This window comes from Mus caroli, unplaced genomic scaffold, assembly GCF_978045245.1.
Source record: "Mus caroli unplaced genomic scaffold, Mus_caroli_1 scaffold_17, whole genome shotgun sequence".
NCBI classification, from domain to species: Eukaryota; Metazoa; Chordata; class Mammalia; order Rodentia; family Muridae; genus Mus; species Mus caroli.
Window position 1 is genome coordinate 57,403,603 of NW_028227272.1, and position 18,781 is coordinate 57,422,383.

The 18,781-nt window shown below is 35.2% G+C and overlaps 1 protein-coding gene across 3 annotated transcripts in view; it reads right to left on the bottom strand.

The window, feature by feature from the left end:
• Window positions 1–18,781, bottom strand: part of Epha6 (EPH receptor A6) — a 922,149-nt gene that overhangs the window by 527,712 nt on the left and 375,656 nt on the right. For all 3 annotated transcript variants that reach the window (XM_021184473.3, XM_021184474.3, XM_085832510.1), the window contains one exon: window positions 6,368–6,703. In XM_021184473.3, the coding sequence (XP_021040132.1) occupies window positions 6,368–6,703 (336 nt within the window). The remainder of the gene's footprint in view (window positions 1–6,367; window positions 6,704–18,781) is intronic.

Genomic DNA, 18,781 nt, shown 5'->3' on the forward strand with positions numbered 1-18,781 from the left:
GCCAGTTTTAGAGAGAAGTTTTAAAGAATGAGCGTGAAAAGACATCCAGCTATAAAGCACATTAAAGCGTGAGCATAAGGCATGATGCTCAGAGTGGGCCCAATTACGTTCTCCAGCAAGGCACTGAGGTTGATATTTTAAATAGGTGGTGTTCCCAAACTTCAGTGAACTATACTATAAATAAAAGGGAACACCTCAGGTTTTAAAACACATAGATCTGTTTCTATAGATTTAAGTCTATTTCAGTGCCAGTTAAATTAATTACAGCTGCCAGAGCAAAGAGGAAGAATTCACAATGAAAGGATGAGCTCCAGGCAGACTGCAGACTACACTTAACTGTCATCCAGCAGCGGTGATGGGGCTATTGAACACACATTTTGAGAAGGTAAAGAATTTGACAATTTGCCTCTGATAATAATTGATTTAATGTCCCTTTATCAACATCAGCAGAAGCAATGAAGTGCGTATCTTTCATTTTGAATGTGTTTGCACTTGTTAGAGTTTCTATAAACACAATTTGCTTCTTCTTGAATGCCAATGATGAATACTTTACTTTGCTAATTTCTATCTAAAAAATATCTTGTATTGAATTGTACATTTTATTGATTAATTGATTGACTGGTTGATTGATTTTTACCATGAGTTGAAAATTAAAAATAGCCAGGAGTGGTTCCACATGCCTTTAATCCCAGTACTTGGGAGGCAGAGACAGGTGAATTTCTGAGTTCGAGGCCAGCCTGGTCTACAGAGTGAGTTAGTTCCAGGACAGCCAGGGCTACACAGAGAAACCCTGCCTTGAAAAAACCAAAACCAAAAACAAAAAAAAACAACAAAAAAAGGAAATTAAAAATATTCTTTTTGTTGTTGGTTTCTTGATTTGCTTCCATAATGATACACTTTTATGGTACATTTAAGTAAGTAAGGTATGAAAAAAATGTTACATGTATACCTCTCATTGATTGGTCATACTAATTAATTAAAATTTGGACTTATCCAGAATACCAAACCCATATCTGACAATGTCACTAAAGCTAAGAACTTGAGACTACATATTTCATGGGTTCTGAAGAAAGGCATACTATGATTACTTTGTTAAAAGAACATAGCAAAAAAACAAACAAACAAACAAACAAAGAACATAGCAGTAAAATGAATCCAACGACATATTGATATAGTGAGAGAGCAAAGCCTTGTTCAGCTCTCATAAGAGGAGGTTCTTCTTGCATTAAGTGATAATTAACACAGAGATACACAGCCGGGTAATGTTTAAAGAATGAAAGAATGAGTAGTTGGCCTTAAATAGGATGTCTCTATTAAACCCTTCCCCTCTAGGCTTAGGAATCTATGTAGAAGAAGCAAAAATAGTGTAAAAGGTAGAGATGGTGGTTGACTCTAAAGCACTGATTCTCAACCTGTGAGTCAAGACTTTTTTGAGAGTCACACATCACATAACCTACATATCAGATTTACATTACAAATCACAACTAGCAATATTACAGTTATGACGTAGCAGCAAAGTAATTTTATGTTTGGGAGTCACTATAATATGAGGAACTGTATTAAAGGGTCTCAGCATTAGGAAGGTTGAGGATCACTGCTCTAAGAAGGCAATTGTGTCCTCCAGACACAGAAACAGCATGCACAAGGCCTGTATGAGTTCAAAGCAGGCAAAATTCCAGCATGAAGAGAAGTAGGCACAAATTCCCATTCATAACTTAGGAGCCAGTTGCAATCCATAGCTGCTCTAAAGTAGAAAATCATTTTCATCTAGGGATACAGTGTATCCACACTCCACACTCCATTGCAGGGCTTAGACACAGAAGTAGCTGACCAACACAAAACAGACCTCATGGATCATGAATTTTTGATTTTGGTTTTCTTTTTGTCATTAGGAACGAGAAAGTAATGGGGTTTTATGATTAGTGAGGAAAAGGAGAATACGGGAGTTATTGGGATGGGAAATAATATTCTCAAAATATGTTGTATTAAAATGTTTTACAGTAATATTTATTTAAAAAATTAAAAAGATATTTTGCAAGTTTTTAAAACAAGCAATTGCTAGATTCCTTTACAATTGCTTTACAATTTATTTATTCATCTAGAAGCAAAATATCCAGGAACTGTTTTCATAACTGTAGTTAAGTTTAATAGTTAATTTTGAGGAGAGACTTTACTTTTTTGTTTTCTTTTGAATTTTTGTATTTTTTTCTCTCTATGTAGTCGTATCTGTCCTGGAATGCATTCTGTAGACCAAATTGACCATATACTTGCCTCTGCCTTCCATGTGCTGGGATTAAAGGTGTGTGCCACTACCAACTGCTTTAGGAAGACCTTTTGAAAAACAAGTTTAATTATAAGCAACAGTAAACATTTAAGTGGTTTTCTAAATATTTCTTAAATATGATAAAATGGTTATTTTGTATAAGATAAACTATGGTAAATTTTATATAGTTTTATGCTTTAAATATTTATATTCTTGGTTTACAGAATTTATTTTCCAAATTATACAAAAATGTTCACATAAACAGCATTATTTTCTACTTTTTTGGTTTGTTTGTTTGTTTTCGAGACAGGGTTTCTGTGTGTAGCCCTGGCTCTCCTAGAACTCACTCTGTAGACCAGGCTAACCTCGAACTCAGAAATCTGCCTGCCTCTGCCTCCCAAATGCTGGGATAAAAGGCGTGCGCCACCACAGACCGACTTATTTTCTTATTCCTAGTATGATTTTGATGTTTCAGAGTATCTTTTCATAAATGGTTTATTTCTTAACTTAAAAAAATTCTTAGAAACACTCTCAGTATGTTCCCAAATTTTAAGTTAACACTAGTTGCTTTCATGAAAATTGTATTTCTGTGAAATATCTTTATTTTGTCAGTCCCTTTGACTTGGGTGTCTCGCTTGTTTCTTTTTATCTGGAAATTTCTCCCATGTTTATTTTGCCTAATTACATTAATTCTAGTCATTCCTTAGAGGACTTATATGTTATTTTCAGAAAGACCCACTTTTATACTCAAGCTTTCATTGTCCTGGGGTTCTCTTTAGTAAGACTTAAGGAGTACTAGTTAGATCCTGGTGAAACTTTTGGAACTAGACTTTAAGGATTATAAGTGATCGCTCAGTGTCATCTACAAAAGTAACACCTTCCTCACAAATATACCAAGTGAATTTCAAATGGGTGGCTAAAGCATAGCTTTCCATTTTAATATAATTTAATTATGTGTAACTTATAAAGATTATAAAGATTAAGGCACACTGTTTCACTATGTTTTTTTTAGAATAAAACTACCATATATTGCTAAATAATGCTCAAGGACTTGAAAGAGAATTCTCAGAGATACTTTAAATGGAGTGATGAAGAATTGCAGTTAAATTGGGTAAGCAACGGTGAGTCTTAAATTTTAGTTTTAGGACACTAATTTCTATGAACTCTTTTAAATTAGTGTTAACATTAGTTTTGACACCTTTGAGTTGAACACAGAAGTACTAACCCACAGATTATGTTATTTTACAATTGTCCATTCCCTAGAGTATTTGTAATTTCATGTAGGTGATACTTAAAAAGTAGAAAACAAATTATGTTATGTCTCAGTGTTAGAGAAGTAGACTGAATATACTTTTTAAATCTTAGAATGGAAGGTTGCTGCCCTTATGAAGGAAAATACATAAGCAGGCTTATAGAAATATATATTTAAAATAATATTTTAAAACATAATATTTTTATTTTAAAACAAAGAATGGTGATAGAACTAGTGCATTGTAATTTTGTTAGTTTGCAACAACAGAAGCCTTGGAAAGAATTAGCTAGCGCAGAGGATACAGAAGATTCTAATGTGCTTGTTACTGATGTCACATTCAGCAAGATTCTCCTCCTGCCAAAGGAGATTAAGAAAAGGAGTAAACAGGAATCCCATATGAACAACCATCAAGCAAGTTATTTGATGTGTAGCTATTTTCTTAATGAAGGAGAAAATTGCTGCATAAACATAAAGATTTGCACAATAATATTTGCCTTAACTTTTTTTATTAACGTCAGATCTAGATTTTATCAGCAAGACAATTTATGTAATATTTCACAGTAATTAAAATTTTACATTTACTACTTTTAGTATAAATTTAAAGTTTTATTGTGACATATTCATAGGTATAAGAATGTTTTCCTTCTTTTAATTGTTGCTCCCTCTCCTTGTATCCCCCTCCCAGAGTTCTTCCCCCATCACTCCTCCCCTCCCTCAGATAACCCTGGGGCATCCTGCTTAAATACATATAGTATGATAATATAAATGGAGTTGTCAGTATATGCACAGTGTGTGTGTGTGTGTGTGTAATTTATTACATCTATAGTATAATGCAGTATATTTGATTCTAAGATTATAGAAGTTCATTCAGTCTACTCTATCACAGAGACATAACAATAAAACTGTTTTACACTTTGTAAGTGAGACTGTTCATTAAAGGTATAATATCAGGGGCTAGTGGCTGATTGTTTGATGATCATGGGTCTTTTTCTTGCTACACATCCCAAGCTACATCACTCCCCCAAATTTTCCCCAATCTTTATTTCAAGGGTGTCATATGGTAGAATCATATCATACAGATAATTTTGGGCTTGCTTTGGGAAATTAACATCATGTTCTCAAGAGCTTTCCAAGATGTATGTAGCAATAGTTTGATCCTACTTAATGTTGACTAGCATGCCAATACAATAAGTATGCTCTGTTTCTTATAAGATTCATTGGATTATGTGTTAGGCTTCACCAGTGCCTGCCATGTGTGTGTGCTCAAGTGCAGCTGGAGAACGGAAACAAGCATCGGACTAACTGGAGCCAGGGCTCCATTTTGTTGTCAGCCTCCTAACATGGGTGATGGAAACAGAAACATGATCTCTTTGCATCATGCTTTTGTGTGTGTGTGTGTGCATGTGCATGTGTGTGTGTGTGTTTTCTGGAAAACACCAAGGAATATTAACCACAAAACTATATCTACATTCTGTATCATTTTGTTTTAAAGAATACTAAGTTTTGGTTAGTATTCTTATGAAGACCTAGTTTATACTAAGTAACACAAATGCTTTATGTTATGAGCTGAACTATTCTATTATTCTGTACTCAATAGATGAAATCTACCTTTGAGTTCCCAGTAGCATGACATATTTGGCAGTAAGTCTTTAATGAGTTATTAAGGAAGCCTAAGGTTACAATGGTGGTCATAATTCAATAACTGATGTCCATACACAAAGAGAATTTTTGAGGACTGGATACAAGACCGAAAGACCATATGGAGACATGGAAAAAGTTTGCCATTTTGAAAGGCTTACAAACCATTTCAAGTTGGAAGCAGTCTTTCTATTAACTTCCAGCCAATAGCAATGTGAAAGGGAAATTGCTGTGTAAGTCACAAAGTACAGGATGTTGGTTACAGCGGATACAGCAAATTAATAAAGCCTAGAAAGCTGGCTTTCTCTTTTATAATTTTCTGTTATGTGTGTTTGCCAATGCTATCAGTTGTAAAGCAGTCTATTGTATATCTATAGAATTTGTTATTGCTTCTTAAAAGATATTTTAAGAGTTTGTATTTTTTTGTTATCCCACTCTGTAAAATAATTATGTTGGAGGTGAAGTAAAGACAGCATATACCTAAAAATCCATGAGTGTTTATGCCTGACTACATAAGAATAAAATTTTGTAATCATATAATGATACCTTTAACTAAATTTATCATGTTTTACATCAGTTTAAATTGTTTTCATAATATCACATAAACAATAGTATTTGAATATGTATGTGTATGTATGTGTGTACACTTACCTCTGTTAGTGTGACTGCGTTTTCTTTAAAGGTGTATAATGCCATTGTTAAACACATTAGCTACAACTTTTAAAAATACAGATTAATTATAATTATAATAACTTGTTGCTATTTGTTTTATTTGACATGTAAAAAGGAGGGTAAACATAAGTGGGCTGATTGAATTTTAGCGCATTTAGCAACATTTTATTTATAGCTGCTTTCACTGGTAAAATTAAATATGCACTTATTAAGAAATATCAGTATCCTGTTGTATTAAAAATACAAACACTCATTACAGAGAAGCATTTTATCTTGCCAGCCATACTGCTTAGGATAAAAAAAATACAAAACCACCAAACCAAACCAAACCAAAACAACTACAACAACAACAACAACAACCAAAAAACAAAACCTCTTTTTCTCATCATGATAAGATATGAAAGCAAAGAAGTCATGTTTTCTATTGAATGAATATTTCAATAGAAATAATTACCAAATTAAATTAAACTAAGCTAGACCACACATGTTACACATAAAAGAGAACTGTGAGTCAATTTTGAGAGAATAGTAATGGTACTTACCATCTTGATCTGTGGTCACTGTAATAGCTGTGAATGGCTTGGGAGAGATGCTCAACTCAGAAACTCCATTCATGGCTTCTATTTCAAAGGTATAATTGACGTGAGACACAAAGTCCAGTACTACCACAGAATTGTTGATCAGTCCAGTGTGTCTTGGGATGAAGCGGAGTCCTCCACCACAGTCCTCACACTGGGTAGTGTCTAAGCCACATTTCTTACAGATTACACTGTATGTGAGATCTTTTCTCCCTCCTGTGTCACTGGGTGGGCTCCATTCCAAAATAAGGGCTGTTTCATTGATGTTAAAAGCCACATTTCTAGGGGCTGAAGGTGGTCCTAGAGAAAAGCAATTAGAAAATAAGTTGTATTTTCATAGAACAATGAAAGATGGTGGTGCAACATAGAAATTTTCATAAGTACATGCAGCTGATTTTTAATATTAATTGGTAGCCATTTTCTTATAGGAACTATAAAGGATCTGTTTAAATATCTAATGAAGCTTAAGGAGGAAACTTTAATGGTGAATACAGTACATTTCTTAATTTTTGAGTATTTAAACTTCAATATTTAATGTCAAAGTCCATATATCTTCAAGGAACACTTTCAAAGTTTGTTTGCTGTAAAATATGTAATGGGTTGAAATTGTAAATTATGAGATGTGCCCTTTAATATCCTCATTAATTATCTTACCATTTTCATAATTTGAAACTGTGGTATGTGTACTCATCAAATTGTGTACAGCATTCAGAACTTGTGTTCTCATTATTGAGTAGAAAAAAAAAACACCCATTCATTTTTTTGTCAAATACACAGAATATATTTTCCAGCTGTTGGGAATATATTGTCATTAATTTTGAATGGGCAGATCATTTAGAAATGTATTAGAAATGAAAATCAGAGGCAATAATTAGAAAATATCCCTAAAGAAGTCTTAGCCAATTCTATCTTCATTGTCATCAACACCTAAGTTAGGTTGCTCTCATGATGTGTGTAGTCATCTACATTTTGGTTTTCTATATATAGCATAACACATAGCACTCAGCAGCCTTTCATGGTATCATCTTGTAAAATTATGCCGTTAATCTTTTTTACTCATGTGAGTTTCTATTTCAGCTACTCTTCATTCACTGATAAAATATGAGCTGAAGGTCTGTCTCATCAAGGCCAGACTAGGTGTTAAGGGATATTTTAATGTCTTAGAATCGATGAGATATTGTCTATATAAAGATTCTCATGGTATATAAAATTCCATAAGAATATTTTTTATAAAATAGATGAAAGCCGGGCAGTGGTGGCGCATGCCTATAATCCCAGCACTTGGGAAGCAGAGGCAGGTAGATTTCTGACTTCGAGGCCAGCCTGGTCTACAGAGTGAGTTCCAGGACAGTCAGGACTGCACAGAAAAGTCCTGTTTCGAAAAACAAAACAAAACAAAAACCAAAAACAAAACATAAAACAAACAAACAAAACAAAAAAAGTTGAAAAATAGCTCATTATACAAATGCTGGAACAACCCACATTTTTCAGACAATTTAGAATTTTTAATTTAAAGAAATCTAAAGAGTCCTGAAATTTTCTTTTTTAAGAGAAACGGCTCAGTAGGTAGGAATTCTTCAATACTCTCTTAGGGCAGAAGTTCAAATTGTGATGTAGATATCTTTTGAATATCAACTTATGTTCATGTATTCATTAAATGAATGCTTTTTTTTTTTTTTAGTGGCTACTCTGTGGCTGATACTCTGGTAGATGTGGTAGATATTATTCCTGCATTGTTGCAGTTGACTTTTACTGGACAATCAAAAAAATAAATAAATAAAAAGCACACTTATGTTAGCAGATTCAAATGATGAAAATTACTATTTTAGAATGTTAAAGTGCATGAGCTGAGATAGAAACAATCAGAAGGGACTTAACTCTTGGTAACAACATAAGAAAACATTAGCAGTGATAAGAAACATGGTCAGAGTGATGAGAATATTAGAGGTCAGGAGTATGTAGTTTTAGTCAAGAAAATTCTTAAAAACAAGCAAATATGGAACAGACAGGGAGGCACCTGGATTAGAAGGCAGTTAGAGAATCCATGAACTGAGTTGCAAGGGGCAGCATGGAGCATTATAGATAACTCAAAATAGTTACATTATGTAGAACAGCTAGACAATTTTCTGTGTCTAACTGTTACAAAATGAAATTTGTAGAGGTGTGTGTGTGTGTATGTGCATGCATCTGTGTGTGTTCACTCATGTGTACATGTGGATAATTGTGTATAAATAAGTGGGGGTTAATTAAGGCATCCATATGCCACAGAGAATGGGTGGTGGTCAGAGGACAATCTTAAGTATCAATCTTTACCGTTTACCTTGTTTGAGACCTGGCCTTTTTGTTGTTTTTCTATTATACTAATCTGCTACATTTCTTCTTCTTTGGGGAGTTAGGACTAAAAAACGCTTGCTCCATGAACCCTGCTTTTACATGGGTTCTATAGGTCTGAACTCAAACCCTCAAAAAATGTACTTTTCTAAATACTGAACCATCTTCCCAGCCAGACTCAAAGGTTTTAATGTATGGAAGAGACATATTTTTAAAGAACATCACAGTACACTGTGGTGCATTATTTGAGGATGGGGCCATGGCAATAAAGTCTATTATATACTATTGATGAGCAAAATATAAGCAATAAATCACATGATACTGCATTGGCTTTGGGATATTGTCTCTCTCTTTTTTTTTTTTTTCATTTTTTTTAATTCGGTATTTTCTTCATTTACATTTCCAATGCTATCCCAAAAGTCCCCGATACCCTCCCCCCCCCTCCACTCCCCTACCCACCCACTCTCACTTCTTGGCCCTGTCGTTCCCCTGTTCTGACACATATAAAGTTTGCAAGACCAATGGGCTTTTCACTGATGGCCTACTAGGCCATCTTCTGATACATATGCAGCTAGAGACACGAACTCCGGGGGGTTCTGGTTAGTTCATATTGTTGTTCCACTTATAGGGTTGTAGATCCCTTTAGCTCCTTGGGTACTTTCTCTAGCTCCTCCATTGGGGGCCCTGTGATCCATAAAATAGCTGACTGTGAGCATCCACTTCTGCATTTACTAGGCCCCGGCATAGCCTCACAAGAGACAGCTATATCAGTGTCCTTTCAGCATAATCTTGCTAGTGTATGCAATGGTGTCAGCGTTTGGAGGCTGATTATGGGATGGATCCCCAGATATGGCAGTCTCTAGATGGTCCCTCCTTTCCTCTCAGCTCCAAACTTTGTCTCTGTAACTCCTTCCACCTCACACCAGTCAGAATGGCTAAGATCAAAAATTCAGGTGACAGCAGATGCTGGCAAGGATCTAGAGAAAGAGGAACATTCCTCCATTGTTGGTGGGATTGCAAGCTTGTACAACCACTCTGGAAATCAGTCTGGCAGTTCCTCAGAAAATTGGACATAGTACTAGTGGAGGATCCCACAATACCCCTCCTGGGCATATATCCAGAAGATGTTACAACTGGTAATAAGGACACATGCTCCACTATGTTCATAGCAGCCTTATTTATAATAGCCAGAAGCTGGAAAGAACCCAGATGCCCCTCAACAGAGGAATGGATACAGAAAATGTGGTACATTTACACAATGGAGTACTACTCAGCTATTAAAAAGAATGAATTTATGAAATTCCTAGGCAAATGGATGGACCTGGAGGGCATCATTCTGAGTGAGATAACTCAATCACAAAAGAACTCACATGATATGTACTCACTGAAAAGTGAATATTAGCCCAGAAACTTAGAATACTCAAGATATAAGATACAATTTGCAAAACACATGAAACTCAAGATGAACGAATACCAAAGTGTAGACACTCTGCCCCTTCTTAGAATTGGGAATAAAATACCCATAGGGTATTGTCTCTTATTTCCTTTTGTGCAGTTCTGATGTCAGTCATGTACAGGAAGGAATCTCCAGCCGCCAGTATTCCTATTACCAAACGCTAGACCTAAAAAGATGTTGGGAATTTTTATTAAAGAATGCTGAATGTATTACTTTATGTCATTTTATGTTTTTGTGGGCTTTCAGATAGGTATGCCTTCAGACAAGAAAAGATGGAGGAAATTATAAACAAACCCAGGATCAAATGTGCATTTTACTTTCCTCCTAAACTCATGCATGAGGAGAAAAATTCATTACCCTAATAATGTCTCATTGTGACACATTTATATTGCTGATTTTTCTTTAATTCATAATTGATAGCATAGATTATTATTCATGTATATATCTACAACTAGGAAATTTTATCAATTATGTTATGGGTGTCCAAATGTTTATAACTATCTGCTTAGACATATGTTAAAAAATTTAAAAAAATAGGGACACCCTTCTCACTCAAGGGCCCTCACAACCAATTTGCATGATGATTAAATAGCTTTTTAATTGCTGTTAAATTATGCCAGCTAAACTGTGATTTCATGCAAATATTAAGCTGTAATGACACGTACTGAATCATTTACTAAGATTTAGAATGTGGAACAAAGAGAGACAATTAATTCTAATCCTCAGATTCAACTAAATTATGTGTCACTGGGCTTTTCTGAATGTGGCCTGATTGCTTTGTTATCATTTATAAATTGTACAAATATTATATGACACCGAGAAAACATCATGGCAGCAATAATGCATTTAGAGACATTTGTCTCAAAAACTCTTAGGGATTTCCTTATGTTGATTTTTTTCTTCAGGAAAAACAAATAACTTCTTGGATAGAAGATAGCTCTTATCCTCACCCTACAGACTGACTTTGTAACGACAGAGAAATTTTTCTGGCCTTGAGTTTTCAAACTCAAGATGAAAAAAAAAAAAACCTACACAGTAAAACTAGCTCTAGTTCTGCTACCCTTTCTATTACTAATAATATTTATAAAGAGAGTCTCTTCTCATAAGCATTCTTTTGCTTCCACTTGGATTTCCTCTTTATACTTTGAAAGAATAAATGCCCATTGCTCAGGTAAAATGCCTGAGACCCAGACAACACTTTCTTATTTCCTCTTCCTCCTCCTCCACAGAAAGCACATGGTCCCACAGACTCTGCAATCCGTCATTCCTCAGAAGCTGTGTATTCTATCACTTTAATATTATTTTTAAATGAAAATTATTTGTAAACATAGCTGTCTCTTTCAGACTATCTCTACACAATATAGAAAAATCCCACATGATATCAAATAAAACCAAATTCAGTGTTCAAATGTGAGTCTTCTGATCTACCGCCCCTGGAACAAACGGTTTATATATATTGCTGAGTTGACTCTAGCATTTCCTCAAAATTGGTTCATTGCATCTTACTATCTCAGAAATGTGTGGAGAAATACCAGAGTTATATAAAACAGTCTATTGCAAATGGTTCTTAAACTTCCTAATACTTTGACCCTTTAAGAAAGTTCCTGTGTTTGGTGATCTCCAAACAAACTTATTTTCATAGCTACTTCATAACTAATTTTGCTTTGGTTATAAATAATAATGTTTCTGTGTTTTCTGGTGGTCTTGGATGACTTCTGTGGAAGGGTCATTTGACCCTCTAAACCCTCCACACAGGGGTCATAACTCACAGATTGAGAACAACTGATTTAAATAAAGGTTAGTTTAGAAGAAAACAAGTTTAAGGATATTTCAGCTTTCATGTGACATGATGAATATTTATAATTTCTGTTATCATAATATGTAAACTCATATAAAGTCTTTTGTGAAACTCTCAGCCTAAATACTGCTAATAATGGACTTCCTTCTTTCCTTCCTTCCTTCCTTCCTTCCTTCCTTCCTTCCTTCCTTCCTTCCTTCCTTTTCATTGTTAATAATAATAAAAATTAGACCAAAATGTTATGGTTTGAAATATAAAGAAAATGAAGTCCTGAAGACTTTGGTGCCAACCTCCAGTGCAATGAAGGATATAAGAACTTCACTAAAAGAACTTAAATTGAGCTGGAGAGATAGCTCAGTATTTAAGAAGTGCTATGCCAGGGGTCCTAAGTTCCCAGCAACATCATGGTGGCTCACAAATATCTGTAATAGAATCTGATTCCCTCTTCTGGTGAATTTGAAGACAGCGACAGTGTACTCACATACATAAAATAAATGAACAAATATAAACAAAGACAAAAATCAAAACAACAACAACAACAACCACAACAACAACAACAAAAAACCTTAGATGGAAGACTTAAGTCCCTGACAGGAATATTGAACAGTTGGCCCTTTTGTTGTTTTCTCTGTGTCCATGCTGGAATGTGGTGAGCAGTTTATTCCAATGCTTCCTTGTCACCTTCAAGATCTGCCTTGTGACAGACCTACTAAGATACATACTCAGGAATAGAGATTGCAACTTATGAAAACAAAGCTATCATAATTCTTTTATCCATTTTTTAGTTCTTAAGTTGCTACCCTAACTCCAAGGTATGTAATAATACTGATTCCTAACATAAAGAAAAAATTTCATGTAAATGCTGCTAAAATGGTAGATTAATAGTTTAATGTTAATCCACATGGAATCCACATTAAAAGGATCCATTTAACCATCGAAAAATGATTAGGTATTTTTGGCAAATGAGCATTGGCTGTGATTTCAATTTATAAAAGGTAAATTTATCTGGTCATCCAAGAAGTACAACTTTAGACTTAATATTGCTCTAAAATATATTCTTAAATATCTCTATAGGATACTTTAAAATGTTTTGGCAAAGAAGTATTAGAAAGTATTGTTTGCAGTCATGTATTTTTTTTTCAAATTACTGTTAATTTAAAAAATTTCAAACACACAAATCAGCAATCAATAGCAATTTCTCTACAAGTGATTTCTCTTAGAATAGCTGATTAATTAATATTCTAAAGGAGAACAATTAAAATGTAAACTATTAAAGCAAATAATTCTTGGAACTCAGAATTTTTTATTGTTTTGAATTATTCATATACACAAAATCTCTCCTTCATCTTTAATCTTCTAAAATAAAGAATATGTATCAATCAATATTTTTATGGTACTATGTTTGAAGAATGAAACACTAATTTTGAATTCCATTGTATTAGTATTATATTATTTTTAAAGTTTTAAAGTAAAACAAATAAAAATAGACCAAGTACTATTAATTTGTAGAATATACTTCAAGGTTCTCATCTTTATCTACAAGTAGGTTTTTTTCACCTGGCCATGGTCCATTTTTAATTTTCCATTCCTTCTTTTTGTACCTTATTAATCTAGAATTTTTTTCATTCAACCATTTTTAAGACTCAATATATTCTCAGGAGGGTTCACTACTAACTCAGAAAAATAAACTACCAAGGAGGTTTAGTAAGTCTCTAAAATGACAAGATATACTAGACCCTTCTCTCTTTCAAATTGTATAAAGAGCAAGGACTGCTGGAGAGGCATATACCAGTGAGCAGGCTGGAAAAGGCTCTGACAAAATGAGCTGCCTAGAAGAGAAACTCTGACCTGGCTTTTCAGTGTTCATGAGTTGTTACCTGTGCTAGTGTGGACTTTACGTGTAACATCTGTTATTTTGTTTTGTTTTGTTTTGTTTTTTTTTCTTCACTGTTTTGTTTTTTTTTTAATTAGATATTTTCTTTATTTACATTTCAAATGTTATCCTCTTGCCTGTTTTTCCTTCTGAAAATCCCCTCCCTGTTTCCCCTCCCCACTTTCCCTGCTCACCAACCCACCTACTCCCACTTCCTGGCCCTGCCACTTGCCTATACTGGGGCATAGAGACTTCACAAAACCAAGAGCCTCTCCTCCCATAGATGACCAACCAGGCCATCCTCTGCTACATATGTAGCTGGAGCCATGAGTCCCACCATGTGTACTCTTTGGTTGGTGGTTTAGTCCCTGGAGGCTCTGGGAGTACTGGTTAGTTGGTATTGTTGTTCCTCCTATGGGGCTGCAAATCCGTTCAACTCCTTGAGTTTTGATCAATCATTGCTCCTTTTACTACCTGTCTCACAAACTTCTTGAAGTAACCGCAATAATATGCACTGGTTCACCACATTGGAGTGCAGTGTGGGGAGGTATCCTTACTTTGGCATGTCACTATTACCCTATTTGGGGTGAAGAGATATTTGCTGATGTCTTCCCAGGCATAGTGTTGCACAACAAAGTCTTTGTGTATTCAGTTTATAAATTGCTTTTACTTTCTGCATTACAGAAAATTCTACTCAGATTTAAATGGCATCCCCTTTGTGACAACTCTACTCTCCGAGGCACAGAACTGGCCACTTCTGTACCTCTTGCCTATGCATTAAAAACACACCTAAATCTAAAGAGTGTCCTTAGATCTTCACAGGATTTATTTCATGGAATCAATGATAATGCTACAAAAATGAATTATGGAAATGTCATATAGCTTCTCACATAAAGAATAAATGGAAAAAACATAACCTAGAAAATGAGCTGTTGTTATTAGGGCTTTGTTAAACATTTTAGCTACTACTGTGAAAGAAAAAAAATGTACACATACATGAAGTCCTTTCTTGATTCCAATACTTCGAAATAGCATCCATTAGAATGGGAAGAGAAAAATACAGATGGATTAAGCGGCCATAATTTGTCAGGACAAAGCAAAACAATGAGAGAGGAGGTTCAGACACACTAATCAGTCTTCCTGGAAACACAGAACATTGCAGTGTAATTTTGAATGTTTTCTTTGAAACTATAGATGTTTTGAATTACTTTCCTATTTAAAAATTGATACTATTTAGTGGGACTCTTTTTTCCCCCCTCCAAATTCCATTGTAGAAGCCAGGGAAAGATGCAGTAATAACAAGATTTTACTGATTCTTCAACACCAGGAGATTCTCCTAATAATTGTTCCAATAAAAATTGCTTCCCCCCAAAAAAAATTAATGAAAGAAACTCTCCTGAGTTATCTATGAAAGTGACTGTAGTTAGACTAATCCATGAATCTCAAATGACATCTCGTCCTTGTGGTCTAAAATGGTGAAGCTGGGATTCTTTAACATAGGGTCTCTTTAATTTCTTAAAATTATAATATTTCAATGCATGCAGCAACTATTTAGAGATGCTTTCTATAATGAAGCAAATACAGAACACAATTCTGCCTGCCAGAGGTAATAAAAACTAATTTTGTGCCTCCTTCCTTTCAGGCTTCTGCTACGTTGTGTTTACAGGGAGTCACCTAAACCATCAGCTTGGCTTTTGTGCTTTAGTGTAGGATGTGAACAATCAAGACACAAGAATGATATCTTTCATACAGAACTTGAGTTGTGGAAAATGGGTATGAAAAAAAAAATGAAAAGGAGCTGTAGAAAGGAGGAGGAAGCAAGCAGAGCAGGGGGATGTGATTGATGGGCCTCCTGGGCTCATCCAGGAAGTGTAGGTCCTGATTAGAGGAGCAGAAAGGGAAGAACCCACCTGCTGTACTGTGAGCAGCATTTATTCTGTTCAAAATAAGAATGAGAGAATAATGACTCTGAAGTGGCCAATTATTCCAGAAATAATGAAGCTATGCTTCACAGTGTTAGTTTTAGAGCAAATGCAAATTGAAGTTTTATGCTTCCTTCCCAATCACTGTTTTTGTATAGCAAATACAAAGGCATGGTATTTTCCTGTGTATTAAGAATGAAGTTCCCAGAAACTGTTTTACTAGCAGGGTATGTGATTATATGTTCAGATAACCACAACACGGTGTCTTTCCCGGTGTGCGGTTGAGGTACGCACACGTGTGATTTGCATTTGATAGGAACCTTTCTAAGTAGGCAATGTAAATGATCTCTAAATGCACAAATCCTGCAGCACCTGTTCAGTTGCTCTAAGAAAGCAAATTCCTGATGATGTAAAATCATGAGGAAAAAGCAAAGTAAAAGTGCTGGGATCATACATTTATATTGTTCTTCTGATTTTACACTCCTCTGCGTATTAAATATTTCATATATATCTATTTAATCCTGTTCAATAAGTACTTTATTCTTATTTTTATTTATTTTGTATTCAATTTACATCCCTGTCATAGTCCTCCCTTCCGAGTCCTACCCTCACAAATCCCTCCTCCCATTGCCCCCTCCCCCTGCATACTACCCTACCCTAGGACATCTGGTCCCACCAGGATGAGGAATATCTTCTCCCACTGATGCCCAGCCAGGAAGTCTAAGTAGGAGGAAGGGGATCCAATAGCAGAGTACAGAGTCCAAGATAGCTCCTGGTCAGATTGTTATGGAATCCATATGAAGACCAAGTTGTACATTTGCAACAAATATGTAGGGGGTACTTTTAAAAGCAATACTTATTTTATTGTGTAGTTTTACAAAATTCAGTGTATTGACCTGGCAAAGTCTCAGACAGTTATTCTTCTGCACTCTGAACTCTGTCAGAAATGGCCCTGATCATCAAGATCTTACAATGTGGAACATCCTCTACAGGGTCCATAGGAAAGTAGAAATCTTTCATTAATGAGTCACCTGAGAAATAAAATTTAGAAAGTATGAACTATATTAAGCTACCAGGCAAAGCTCATCATATTTCACTGAATTACTCTTACTATCTTTTGACTTACAGTTGATTAAAAAGAATTGCAATAAATTAATTTAATAATGTATGTCTCAATCAGCAAGTATGCTTTTGATACAAGTGGATATTAGGACGGTTTCAAAGACCTTGATATAGGTAAATTTGGAGGCAGAGAGACAAGATGGGAGTTGACCTTAGATGTTCTTGACTTGAAGTACAATTAGTATGCTTGTCTTGAAAGCATGGATAAATGAAGATTCATCAAGCTAAAGAAAACAGAACAAGGATAGATGAGCAAGTCAAGGTTGAGAGTAATAAAACTGGATCTGGGAGGTTAAGCTCGAACTGATTAGTTTCTCTCTTCATCAAATATTAAGGCCCTTCTGTATGCCAGGTACTGTTCTGAGAGGTGAGGTCGCAGTGTGCCAAAAGCATGAAAAGTCCCATGTCCCCTCTGGTGCGATAAAATGACATTCAATAATGAAGTAGGTACAGAAATAAAGATTTTTCAGTGATACAGAGCATAAAACATACAATTTGTTGACAAAAAGATCAAGTAGGCAGGTGTCATTTTTGAAAGACTGGTTCAGAACATAACCATCTGAAGCACTGCTATTTGATCCTACCAAGTGGAATGTAAACAGCCATAAGAAGCCTAACAGAGAGGATGCTTCAAATGGTACGAATCCTATTCCCACAGGAATAAACTCAGTATCTTTGAAGCTCAGCGAGTTTGCAAAGGCAGTGTGCTGTATACAGTGAGAGGAGGAGGGGGGGGGGGGCAGGAGGTGAACACGTGATCAGATTTCTTAATCTCAGGCTAAAAGACTTTGGCCCTCCTGTGTTCACAAGAGTGGGAATATGCAAAATTATCAACACATCTACCTACAGAGGACATCTGGAACTGGAACTATGGGAGAGAATAAGAATATACTGAAAAGGCAGATAAGCACTGTGAAGAAAGCCAACATCTAACAGAAGAAGAAGGGAAACCATAGGTGTTATAACATAAAATAGATTACAAAGAGGGTGAAAAAGAGATTGCAATCCTTCAGAATGAATGTCATGCCCTAGTTCACTTTCTCAACTTGACATAGCCTAGAGCCATCCTTGAGGAACACCTAGTTTAAAGAACTGTGGAGATCACCTTGTTCTTTGAGCAGGTCTATGGGGAATTATTTTGATTGTTAAGGAAGAAAGGATGGTAAGTTCTACTGTGGATGACACCATTCCCTGTGCAGGTGGTCCGGGGCTATACAAGAAAGATAGCTATGTATGGACAAGGGACAGAGCCAGCAAACAGCATTATTCCATGGTGTCTGCTTCAAAATGCTGTTTGTGTTTCGGCCCTGAATTCCCTTAATGATTGACTGCACCTAATAAGTTGAAATAAATCTTTCCCTTTCTCGAGAATCTTTTGGTCATGGTGTCTGCCAGACACGAATATGAGAAGTAAGATATGTCACATATAGTTTCACGAATGTGTGTGCAACAGCATGAAATGGAGTGAATGACAGGGTAAAGATGTTTCTCATGCAAAGGGAAATGAGGATTTTTGGTGATGGTTTTTTCTTTTCTTTCATTTCTTTTTTTTCTTTTCTTTTCTTTCTTTTCTTTTTTTTTGATATAGGTACGTAAAGTAGCAGAAGGCTAATTAAACAGCAATATGGTAGGCATCATAAATCTAAATGAAATAAAGAGATGATGCAAAGTGAATCATAGCCACAACCAAATAAGGATGCTGTTAAATGTATTTACATGACTGGAGAGGAAAAAATGAACAGAGGCATTTAAATGACAAAATTTCAATATAATATATCAAAAAATTCTGAAGAGAAAATACACAAGAGTTGACCCAAGGTACTTACAAAACTGGCACAATCACAACCCCATAGCACCAAATAAGACCGATTCCTCT